The sequence below is a fragment of the Chrysoperla carnea genome, chromosome 5, assembly GCF_905475395.1.
Source record: "Chrysoperla carnea chromosome 5, inChrCarn1.1, whole genome shotgun sequence".
Lineage (NCBI taxonomy): Eukaryota > Metazoa > Arthropoda > Insecta > Neuroptera > Chrysopidae > Chrysoperla > Chrysoperla carnea.
This window is the reverse complement of record NC_058341.1, coordinates 20813276-20825316: the sequence shown is the minus strand read 5'-3', so window position 1 is coordinate 20825316 and position 12041 is coordinate 20813276. Positions and strand designations below refer to the sequence as shown.

At 29.7% G+C, this 12041-nt stretch overlaps 3 protein-coding genes across 3 annotated transcripts; all 3 read right to left on the bottom strand.

The window, feature by feature from the left end:
- Nucleotides 1-1784: 1784 nt before the first annotated feature.
- LOC123299704 (proteasome subunit beta type-4) lies at nucleotides 1785-3851 on the bottom strand. Its single transcript, XM_044882009.1, has 3 exons — nucleotides 3595-3851; nucleotides 3035-3241; nucleotides 1785-2282 (listed from the first exon to the last, which is right to left on the bottom strand). The coding sequence occupies exons 1-3, from the start codon at nucleotides 3726-3728 to the stop codon at nucleotides 1829-1831; spliced, it is 795 nt and encodes a 264-aa protein (XP_044737944.1). The 5' UTR covers nucleotides 3729-3851; the 3' UTR covers nucleotides 1785-1828.
- Nucleotides 3852-4667: 816 nt separating this feature from the next.
- On the bottom strand, nucleotides 4668-6527 carry LOC123301037 (protein KTI12 homolog). Its single transcript, XM_044883765.1, has 4 exons — nucleotides 6139-6527; nucleotides 5197-5591; nucleotides 4820-5084; nucleotides 4668-4696 (listed from the first exon to the last, which is right to left on the bottom strand). The coding sequence occupies exons 1-4, from the start codon at nucleotides 6296-6298 to the stop codon at nucleotides 4668-4670; spliced, it is 849 nt and encodes a 282-aa protein (XP_044739700.1). The 5' UTR covers nucleotides 6299-6527.
- A 1193-nt stretch (nucleotides 6528-7720) lies between these two features.
- Nucleotides 7721-11671, bottom strand: LOC123301036. The gene is made up of 5 exons (XM_044883764.1): nucleotides 11535-11671; nucleotides 10476-10645; nucleotides 9169-9194; nucleotides 7954-8110; nucleotides 7721-7887 (listed from the first exon to the last, which is right to left on the bottom strand). Exons 1-5 carry the CDS (start codon nucleotides 11642-11644, stop codon nucleotides 7721-7723), a joined length of 630 nt encoding a protein of 209 aa, XP_044739699.1. The 5' UTR covers nucleotides 11645-11671.
- Between the last annotated feature and the right edge of the window lie 370 nt (nucleotides 11672-12041).

Here is a 12041-nt window from a genome sequence, read left to right as displayed (position 1 = left end):
GCATAGTGTTTAAGTGCATACAATATAAATAATAAGAGTTTCAACTACCCTGTATGTACTCTTCTTATGTCTTTTTGCACACACATGAATATATCTGTATTTATATTCATTGTATATTCAATTATTGTCAGTACACTCTGCTGGACAATATTGGTATGTTTTTAATGGCTACCATACATGTGCTATAAAAACACCTAAATAACACAGGTCTGTGACTAAAATACTGCAAAGGATTCTTTTACATTTTCTTATAGATTTTGACTTCCCAAAAACAGGAAAAATATTCAAAACATTCTATCATTCAATTGGGTCTTGTGATTGGCCACCCCGAGAAAAATGTTATCAATACTACTTTGGTGCCGCCAGAAAAAGTTTTGTTGCCACCTCTCCATATCAAATTGGGGTTGATGAAACAATTTGTAAAATCACTGCAAAAGGATGGAGACTGTTTTAAATATCTATGTACAAAATTAGGTCACGTAGTTGGTTTAGCCCGTGCTGCCTTCTGGAAAAAACTTAGCAGCGTCATGCATTCTCATTATTTCAGGACACAACCTTTTCTTTAGAAAGTTCTCTTCCTCTGGAGCAAGTTCATTAACAATTCTGTTCAGTTTCAGCCGAGATTCGAATAATGTACATTCATAATCCTTGTCTCTGATTATTATGGTGAGTAACAAATAAAAATGAGGATAGCTAGACCAATAATAAATATGGTATGTACGAAATTGTACTTCGGATATAATAAAATTTTTAAATAGTTCCTTCCGTGAACAAGGTATATAATATTTTTAAAATAAGCCCATGATTATAAACTGCATGTGGCGCAGCCATATTGCTACTGGAACTGTAATAAAATGTATATGAAGGGCGGTAACAGTTTAAAGATACATCTCAAAAAAATAAATTTATGTAAATTGAATGATTTATTTATCAAAAAGACTCATTTGAGCTCATTAACAAACTTTATAAATAAATTTATTGAAGATTTAGTCATGTGATAGGACCCGTTTCCAGCCTCCCATACACTAATTTTGTATTCATTATTCTAAGTCTGTTCCAAGCCAATTCGAAAATTTTTAAATTCTAGATTTCAAATAGTCTCCAGTTCTTCTAAACTTTTGCTTTTAAAATATAAAATTAGTCATTGATCTTTATAATAAACCTAGACGAGTTTTCATCATAGAAAACAATTGTCTCAGTGAATTTTTAAATGCAAAGTAAAAGATTGAAAAGAGAAAAGATGTTTCAAATAAAGTTGTTTCTTTAAAAAAAAAAAAACTTTTTTCTTCGAACCTTTCTTCTATCTTTTATAATTTAAAAGATACATTTTTGTAGGTCCCAAAGATCAATTCAATCGAATTTTTTACGTCCACGAATTCGGTTTTAAAATTTCAGCTCGCTATAGTTTTTTGTTTTAAAGCTATATCTATCAATATTTCTAACCATTTATAAACTTTGCGGCATCTACATGAAAATGGAATCACATACTTTATTATAATCCAGCATGGCATCCAACAAATAATATTAGCCGTCCTGAAAATGGTAGTGCAAAAAGAAGGAAGGTATCTTGAGCAATAGTGACGATTATAAAGAGAATTGAAAAAGTTTTCGAATTACTTTCTTGCTGTTCATCACAAAATTGTCCCAGACCTATATATCATTTGGAATAAGCATGAAATATTTTTCAGTTAATGAAGATGCTGTGAAGGATACATCGTTGATTTTTCAACGACAAAAACAAATAAATAAATAAAACAAAATATACAAGTTTATGAATTGTTTATTGATTGAAAAATAAAGTTATATAAAAAAGAATTAAAATTTGTATTTATATGTAGCCACGGATTAAATGTGCCACATCCCAATTTTGTTTAACTTGTTTCTGTTGCAATGTGACACCTTCGCCCGTTGATAAAATTGCCATGTCAAATATTGGATATGAACGTGTGTCACGATAAAACAATACTTCCATACAATGTAATACTAATTTTTCAGCTTGTTCCTTAGTAAATGGTACTCCTTTATTTTGTTCAGCTGCTTTACGTAACATTGGTGTTGCTAAATATGCACCGAAACCGGTTGCAATCACATCATCTACGTAAGCGGTACCTAATTTATCAACGGTACCAATAAATGGTTCATTATCTTCTACACCAGCTATGATGAAATTATTCCATAATGGATCAAATTTGCTACGTCTTTGATAGAGGACACGTGTTAACCAACAGTATAAGGCTTTCGGTTTTAAACGGAAACCATCATCCAAACACTCCTCATCAATTCTATAATTGAATTTATCATTAATATTGAAATAAGCACTTTCTAACAGAACATTCGATGTAAGAAATAAGTATAGAGCACAGAGATGGGACAAAAAAAGGTTTATGAGTTTTAAAATCGAAAGTATTTATTTCACTTGAAAATTCGATCGTACCATATAAAAAGTTATTAATGCAAAAGGACTGTGCGTTAAAAAATTTCAGCCAAATTGATAAAAATCAGAACAAGCCATCCTGAATTGAAGTTTCAATGAATTAAGTCCGGAATTATGGCGTAATACATTTTCAAATGGAGCAGTAATTTAATCCTAGAATAATATGGAATTCACGTACTACGTATACTCTATGTCAAAAAAAATGTTCGTTTTAAAACATTCTAAGTGTTACTATTATAACATAACATATGATGAGTACGCTTAGAATGTTTTAACTGTAGCAGTTTTTTTGGAATTAAGTATACGTAATAATACGCATATTTTTTGTTACAAATATTCTACTTCGGCGTGCATGGTTACCCCAAAAGAAAATGAAGCTAATCGAGTAGCATCCTAGGGTTAAAATAAAAATCCGACAAATATAGCACCATATTCATTTAATCTGAGCTTGTTTTGTGGCCCCGAAACTAAAATGTATGGCATCAAATGGGGTCTATTTTTGAAGATTAGAAAGAATTTATTTCAACAGATCAGTAGGTATATTATAGAGTAAAATTTAGTAATAGGTAATATTTACAACTAATGTTTAATGAAACTTACATTTTTTGATTAATTATATCTTTTAAATATTGAAAATCACCATAATCTCCTCCAGCACCTAATATTATATTATTGTTGACCTTAAGGCAACGTTCAACTTGTCGGAAACGTGCTAACGAACCATAGGAACCAAGTGTATCGGCTGCGATTATTACACCTTTATCAAATTTTACACCAATTACAGATGATCCAGTTGTTATTGGAGCCCTACATAGCAAATCAATTTAAGTATTAACTTATTAATCCTATATCAGATTTTCGGTTAGTGCGACCCTGTTTGAATTATTATTGCCTTGATTTTTTTTAAATCCTTATTTTATGTTTTTATACATAGTTCTTATTTTAATCGTAAAAGACAGGATAAAAGTGTAGGAACTATCGTTAAAAACACGTTATGCAAAGACCAATTTAACAAACAAAAATGTGAAGCTAATGTGACCTGTGAGGTTTGAGTTTTAACCTTAATCTTAATTCAGGATTATATATCTTAGTGTTAATAATATCAAACAATGAAGTAAGATTTTTTAAACTGTTAATTTTACGTGGATGATAGAACTTACTTTGAGCGAGTGAAATAATCAGAATTGAATGTACTATTTGATGATGCGGTATCTGGAAAATTGTACAATTTACCAGGAGCTGGACCATTTTGCCAAAATGGAGGTGCTTCATTCATATCAGTTCTTGAAAACATAATTTTGAATTATTTAAATCTTTTATTTATGTAAAAGTTAACTTGAATCTTGAAGCCGATTCTTTTATTTTAAATATGACTATTCACTTTTTGTAATAACTATGAAATTAGTTGAATAATGAAACTTGCAAGTTGCTGTCAATATAATTTACCTCTCACTTCATTGCTTTACAAGCATTTTGTAATAATGGAATAACATCTATTCACAAATAATTAGTAGGGCTACTTAAAATTAGATCGCTAGACCATAATAAAAATGTAAGCTTGAGATTAGCTATCCAGCTTCTCAAATTACTATGATGGTAAAACAAAAAATAAAATTAAGAATAAAAGAATTCTATTTATTTAAGGAGTATTTCACCCAGAATTATAGTTCTCGAGGCATACATTCAAAATTTTAGGATTTGAGAGCTTACTTCATTTTTAAGGACTCATAAGGAGCATAAATTGAGTCTTTCAAGGTAGATGTAGGTAGAGGAAGGTTGGAAGGCCTTTTTAAAAATTTTGATTACAGGAAATATACATTTAGAATAAAATATACCTGTCTTTTATATTTTTAAAGCCTTCACACATTCTTTTAATACAATAATAATAGTAGTTAAGAATGTAACAAGCCCAGTCCCCAGCACCTACATCTATATCCTACACCTTTTTTTAGAATTAGCCTTCGCCTAAAAGCAGAGATCGATTAGGGAGAAAGTTGCTGTTTCGATTTAGTTAGATATTTAGCCAGTGATTAACCGCGATTACGATTTCTCACTTTGTGACACTGCTAATTTCAAATGGTACCGTTATTCAAAAGACAAGTCTTTTCAATTAATTTTGGGATAAGATAAAACATTCTAGTCTATTAAGTTCAAAAACTGCTAATTTTTAGGTACAAAATGACGACTATGCGAAGATATCCAAAACACAAATAATTGCAGACTTGAAATCATATTAAAATACGTGGACATGTACGTCTAAATCTGTAATAAAAGTATCTTTAAAGGATTTTAAAATAAATTAGTAGAGACAAGAATAAGAATGAGTAATAAATAATTTATTAATTAGTCGATAATAATTAAAAAAAATAAGAAATCAAACTTTAATTGAACTTTTTAAAAACTGTACATATAAATTTGGTATTGTATTCACATCAGCTGGATGCATTTTAGTGTATGTCATAAATTGTCGACGTAATTGTGTCAATTGTGTTGCATTTATACCACCGCAATCCATTGTTAAATCACGTGAGACACCTGGTAAGCGTATATTCTCTGAGAAACCTAAACGTAAAGCTGCTAATATTGCTTGATTTATTTCTTGTGTAATCTTATCTAATTCATACAAAAAATTTGTTGAATTTAATGGAGCCTACAAACAAAATTATTCAGATTATAGCGAAAACAGACAAAGAAATCGAGAGAAAATACATCTAAAATATATGTGGTGTATTAAAAATCAAAAAATCATGAATCATACTTACATTCTGTGTAGACATATTCGGCTGTGGGGGTTTTTTATTAAATAAACAATCATTAATTGCCTCAAAATTTAATAAATCACCAGGAAAAACAACAAATAATGGTGCGTCCCAACGATTTTGTCCATCAGGTGTTTCATATCGCATTACAAGTTCATCAAATGTACTTCGCGAATATTGATCGTCTCGTAATTGATTAAATCGAAAAGCTTCTTCAATATTGATCTCACAATGAATTGTACATTGAGTGCATTTCACAGCTTTCGCAACACAGTACAATTCATATCGATAGCCTTTTATATAATTACTGCCATCGAATATTACGACGGTATCAGAGTTGATTAAACGTTGAACTTCCGATTTTAATACACCACGAATATGCTTTTCTTTTTGAGAATCTGAAATCAATAAAAATTAAATTCAGTAATATTTGTCGTTCATACTGAATGCAAATTTAAGACTTTTATGATTTTCTCATGGATACCACTATCAGAACTCGACCAAAATGAAATGGGACCACACGGGAAGTACTAGCTCTCAAATAGATAAATAATTATCAAAATTGGTTCACCCAGACGAAAGTTCTGAGGTAACAAACATAAAAAAAAATACAGTCGAATTGATAACCTCCTCCTTTTTTGTTTGAAGTCGGTTACAAATAAATGAAAAGCCATTTAACGCACTTATCCCAGCCTAAATTTCGCATAAAAAGCCATTGATACTTAATATTTTAGTTAAGTCTTTGACAGTTTTGTATGTTACTGGATTAAAAATAGGGTACAGTTTTTACTTCCAGTTCATGTTTCCACAAACGCGTGTGCAAACTTTCTGGTTGATTATCAAATTTTTTTTCGATCGTCCCAACCCCTCTTGTTTAACCAACCTCGATATGGTTTGTTTTATATATAATTCCCCTATTATTGAGTAATGTATAGAGATACAAACCTGAATAAAATGTATCTTTAGTAAAGCCAGCTTTTGAAATAGCATCCGTTTCAGATACCACAATTACTTTGACATTCTTTTTTTCAAAATACTCTTGTAACTCTTTAGCACGAGTTGTTTTTCCGCTACTTGGAATTCCCGATAAAATTATTAACGGCATTTTGCTTTTATTTTATCACATGTATCGTCAGGTCTGTTTGGTTCTGTTTCTGTTTATTGACGACTCGATAATTTTAACCTCACTTTTTACGTAGTCCTTTGATTTATGTCACTTATGTTTGTTATTTTTTACATTGGCGTACCATCTTTTTTAATGTGTCTTTTTTTAACAGTGTAAATATGAGAAATTATCCACTCAAATTACACTTTGAAGGTTACAAAAATTCCCATAGAGCTAAAAATTGGTATGAATGTTCAGAATACTATTATAAATAAATTGTCAAAAGTCCCCATCAATCCCCCCTGGGAAAAAAATTTTATTGAGGGGGAAGTTTGCAAAAATAGGTTTTTCGCGTTTTTCAGCAAAACGGTGAATTTAACAGCAAAAATGGTCAAACAAAAATTGTAGATCATTCAATTTGCTACAAAATGTGTCTCTGCACCTTTTTTCATAAGTGCTGCCATTTTCGTGATATAGCGGTTCAAAGAATTGAAATAATTATTTTATTCGTAATATGCACGTTTATATACACTTTTGAACCGTTATACGAGTAAAAATATGGGTATGAATATCTTATACATACAAATTTAAAAATTTTTAGAATATAAATCAACGTCAAGAACTTTGTCTCTATTTTTATTTAGTAGCATGGCCTGAGTAACATCTGTCTTCCATGCGATGTTCGTATACCTGCCTCGTTTCAAAGGTCTCATACTCCACACAATACTGTTAGTCGTAAGTATTGAAAGAGGTGGTGAATTTTCGGAGTACCTGAAAGACCAGACATTTGTAAAAATTCATGTGCAGTGTCGAAAAAATTATACTCAAAAGAGTAGCATTGATGCTGTGAAAAGACAGCGCCAAGAAGAAGAAGCTGGTTCATCAAAAATAAGTCCTCATATTTTTATTCGTTCACTTTTAATGAGACAACTTAGCGATCACAGCGCCTCACTTATTTTGTCCATATTTTGGCGACAATATTTTCTATAGCGATCGTTCTCCTTCTTTATACCTCCATGGGATAGGTATTGTATGTAGGTATTGCAGGAATTTTGTTTAAAAGGCCGCGAGGATTTAAAATTGGGAAAAATAATATGTAAAAAAAAAGAAATGCATTTTTGTGAATAAATAATTAAATATTTAATAAAAACTAATATTAATATAAATAATTTCAGTCATATATTTATTATTGCCTCCATAATAATGGTCTAATTACTCTATCAATAATATCAATAATGTTTTAGTTAATAATACTCTATTAATTAACCAAGTATCCCCAAATATGGTTAAATTTAAAGTTAAAAATTAACAAATTTTTTTAATTCGCCTCTGGGTCAACGGCAACCAATATTTAGGGTGAAACTTGGCCATGATGCATAAATATTTCAATATGTATTTTGATATGCGTTTTTTAAATAAAGTTTAACTAATTTTATGCATTAACTGATGTTTACTAAAATTTGTTGATAACATTTTTTTATTGCAAACATCACATTTTGCATAAATTCGTTTATTTTGTATTGAATTTTCATCCAAATTCATTTCAGAATTCGTAGATGATGATTCTACTTTTTCCAATTCTATTTGTTCTATATCAATTTTTTGTTGTTGATAAAAATTATTGATTTGATTAAAATATTCTTCCCATGATAGACCATGATCATATTTTAAATTTAAGATTACTGTTTGTAATTCATGATATGTTTTTGGCTCTTGACATTCCATTTCATGTTCCATTGGACGATAATTATCAAAAAAATCATTTGGACGTTGAAAATTTGTTATTTTATCATCTTTTTGAGTTTGTGTCTTCTAAAAATATAAATAGATAGATAATGGTTTATGAAACAGATAGATTACTATTCCAAGCAAAATAAGAAATCAAAATACTGCATTTTGAAGAAATTCTGTATATATACTGTTTTGATTGTTTCTTTTGTCTTGGCCAGAGGCGGATTTAGACTAAGGTCCCCGAGGCCTAGGTCGCCATCAGAATCAAATCCGCCATTGGTCCCGATATAAAATAAATTTACTGGATAGTGTAAATTACAGAACGTAACACTTTGCATATTAATTCGAATCAATCATAGAGATAATACCTTAGAGCTGTAAAGTCGTAGCCAAACGGTTGATCGCAGTAGAGAGAGACAACTAAAGTAGGCGCGGAAAACTGCCTTCGCGGATAACTCTTATACGTCTCTTTTATACGCCTACCTGCGGTCAATAATTTACTTATTGCGTTTCCTATGCCTATAAAGTTCTATGATATCATCTCTATGGAATCAACGCGCCATTGCCCGTTTCTACATCGTACAGGACTAAACAAAACACTCATGAAATGAACCGCTGTTTAGAAAGAGAGAAAGCAACCGTGCGCCCAATACCTGCCCCTTTTCCGTAAGTCTGTAGTATAGACTGAGAACAATCCACTGGTCGCGGGGATAAAATACCGGAAAAACTATATTTTAATAAAGGACTTTGAATTTGAAAATATACACTCATTATTACTACATATATTAGTTTATGCAATGTGCACATTTATTGTGTATTGTAAGTTGCCTATATAAACATTGCCTATATAATCGATCGCGTTGTCTCTTTTAAATATTTCTGTCCGTAGTTACTTTATAGCTGGATAAGGAACGCAAGCCATTGATACAGCCCTATCATCACATTGTTATAAGGTTACCCTTTTTTAATTGAAATCAGCGTAAATAGTAGCTGTATTCGATATGTCTCAACAAAGTGCGATTTGAAGCCAACGTGACTCCGAAATATGCGTAATATATGAAATATTTGGACAAATTATAAAAATGATATCTCTACAAATTATAAAAATGATATAGGGTGTTTATTTCAATATATCTTACCGATTGTTCATCATTTGTTGCGTCATCTAATTTTCAACAATAATTATTACAATTAATTATTATTATAGTTATTGATTTTGTTAATTACCAACTGGCATTATGGATCTTTTAGTTAATCGATTAATTTTATTACTATCCTTTTTTGCACATAAAAATATTGAACTTCCTTTATAGCATTAGGTTTTGCAAAAAAGAGGGGAAATTTCCGAGATATAGTAGCTTTACAACATGTTTTTAGTTGAACCTAATTTATTATAATACTGACACAAGTTTTGTCTTAATTTGCACTCTCGCAGGAAAATGTTAAAGAACTTTTAAACAAAAGTTTTTAATTTTCATAAGAAACATTTTTTTCATTTAAACTTTCGTTCTATCTCTTACGTCGTTACGATTTACAAGATACGTCCAACAGAACAAAGTTTACGAATTTAAACTTACTTTTACGATCTGAGCACACTATAAATATTTCAGCTCGATATTTATTTTCCTTTTGGAGTTATCGTGTTCACGGATAGACGAGCAAACGGGAAGGGACTTATGAACATGTAACTTTGGTGATTTTATGAACATCTATACCAAAATTTTGTGTGTAGCAGCAATATTTTTAGTGTTATACAAACTAGGGACTAAATTTAATATACTCTTATTTGTTTTATATATAGAAATACATTCGAATTGTAACTCCGCGAAAATTTATTTCATTGTGTTAATTTTGGCGTTGAGTGTATTAATTGAATACAGCAAAAAGTTGTTATATTATTAGGTATAGGCAAGCACTAATACAAAAATGTAAAATAAGTTGCCTATGCTTATGACAAAACCTCCTGCCTAGAATAGAATCTCCAATTGTTTAATGAGAGAAGAATGAAGATAATAATTTCCCAACTCCATTTGCCTCTTTAAAGGGTTAAAAATTAATGATTAATAAATAATAAATTAATGAGTAATAAATTTATTTCATTGTGTTAATTTTGGCGTTGAGTGTATTAATTGAATACAGCAAAAAGTTGTTATATTATTAGGTATAGACAAGCACTAATACAAAAATGTAAAAAAAGTTGCCTATGCTTATCACAAAACCTCCTGCCTAGAATAGAATCTCCGATTGTTTAAAGGGAGAAGAATGAAGATAATAATTTCCCATCTCTTTTTGCCTCTTTTAAGAGTTAAAAATTAATGAGTAATAAATTAAAGAATTGATTATATTATTTAAAAAAAATTCTAGTTCAGAGTTCCCATAGAATATCTTTGAATCTCACAATGCCAGTTAATAGTTTAAATCAAGTAGATAGGTACATAATACTTACTTGAAACAAGTATTTTTGGTACGGCTGTAGGTAATAAACGATTTTTTAAATCGTTCGCAAACATTTCATCCTCAAAATGTTTGGCACACACACGACAATTCTTGTAAGCATATTCTGTACCTTTTTTCAATAAATCACGTCGTCCAGTTGCATGAATCCATGCTTTTGAGCTTATAACAATAAAAAACAGTACAAATCAATTAAAAGGTTTGAATCAAGAAATAACAAATGAAAATAAACAATTTTACAATTGACTGAGTTAATTGTTGAAATACCTATTATAGATAGTGTTGATTATTATTTTTATAAAAGTGGTCATATTTGGGCTTGAATTATTTTTATAAATATGATTAGTTTAAAACAAAACAAAAAGACGCATGTAAAACAAAATGGACTTTTTTCCGAACTCCTAGAATATAATGAAATGGGTTTTATATGAAATTAGAAGCAATATAGACTCATTATTTGAAGCTACCTATATACTTTCCAACTTTCTATATTTGATAGTTTTTGAGAAAATAGAAACTTAAGATTTGTCCTAATTTGGACTTTCACAGGAAAACAAAGATATTTACTAAAAAAAATTTTCAAACAAAAGTTGTTTATTTTTAAATAAGGAACATTTTTTTCTACCTTAATTGACCTATATTGTTCGTTTACGAATTCTTAGTCACTTCAGCTTGATAACTTTTTTCTTTTTTGAGTTATTGTGCTCACGGACGGACGGACAGACATACGAAAATGGATTAATTAGGTGATTTTATGTAGATCAATATTAAAATTTTATTTGAATCGTTAATATTTCTAAGCGTTACAAACTTTAGACTAAAGTTAGTATAGGTACTCTGATATCTCTCATATATAGGTCATGTTACTGTACATAATACTTAAACGTATTGTGTATACATATACTCAATAAACAATACACAACTGTATATTTATAAGTTATTTTTTCATTTTTATGAATCCACTCAGAAGTCTGGACAGACAGACCGATAGACACTAAGATCAAACATAATAATTCGTGAATATAGGGAAACGTGACTGACTAATACATACCGTTCAATATTTTTTGGATATCGAAAAAAACTTATATTTTTATTCATATTCGAATTGTTTCTACATCCATATACCGAACACCAGGAACCACCTTTACGATTAGATGGCATATTCACTATTTTCTATTTTAAAATATAAATTTACCAAAATTTGTAGATATTATTATTATACACTTATATAATTTTTTTTTTGCTCACAATATGGTCGATTAAAAATTAGATAAAAATTACGGTAAGGTTTTTTTTATTAATGACAATACGACTTATTGTTAAAAAAAATTTAATAAATTCAAATCGATAAAAATATGAAGTTAGTATGTTTGTTCCACAATAGATGTCGTTCAAATACCCTTTTAGTATATTTTGAATTCAGGATTTTAAAGTTTTTATGAAAACAATTTTTCAGGATGTTATAAGTCTTGAAATCAAAATTTCAGGGCTCAAGAGCCCTTGTGACACATCCAATAGGATTTAACCCAGGTAGAGATAACAATTTAAAAAAATTTCG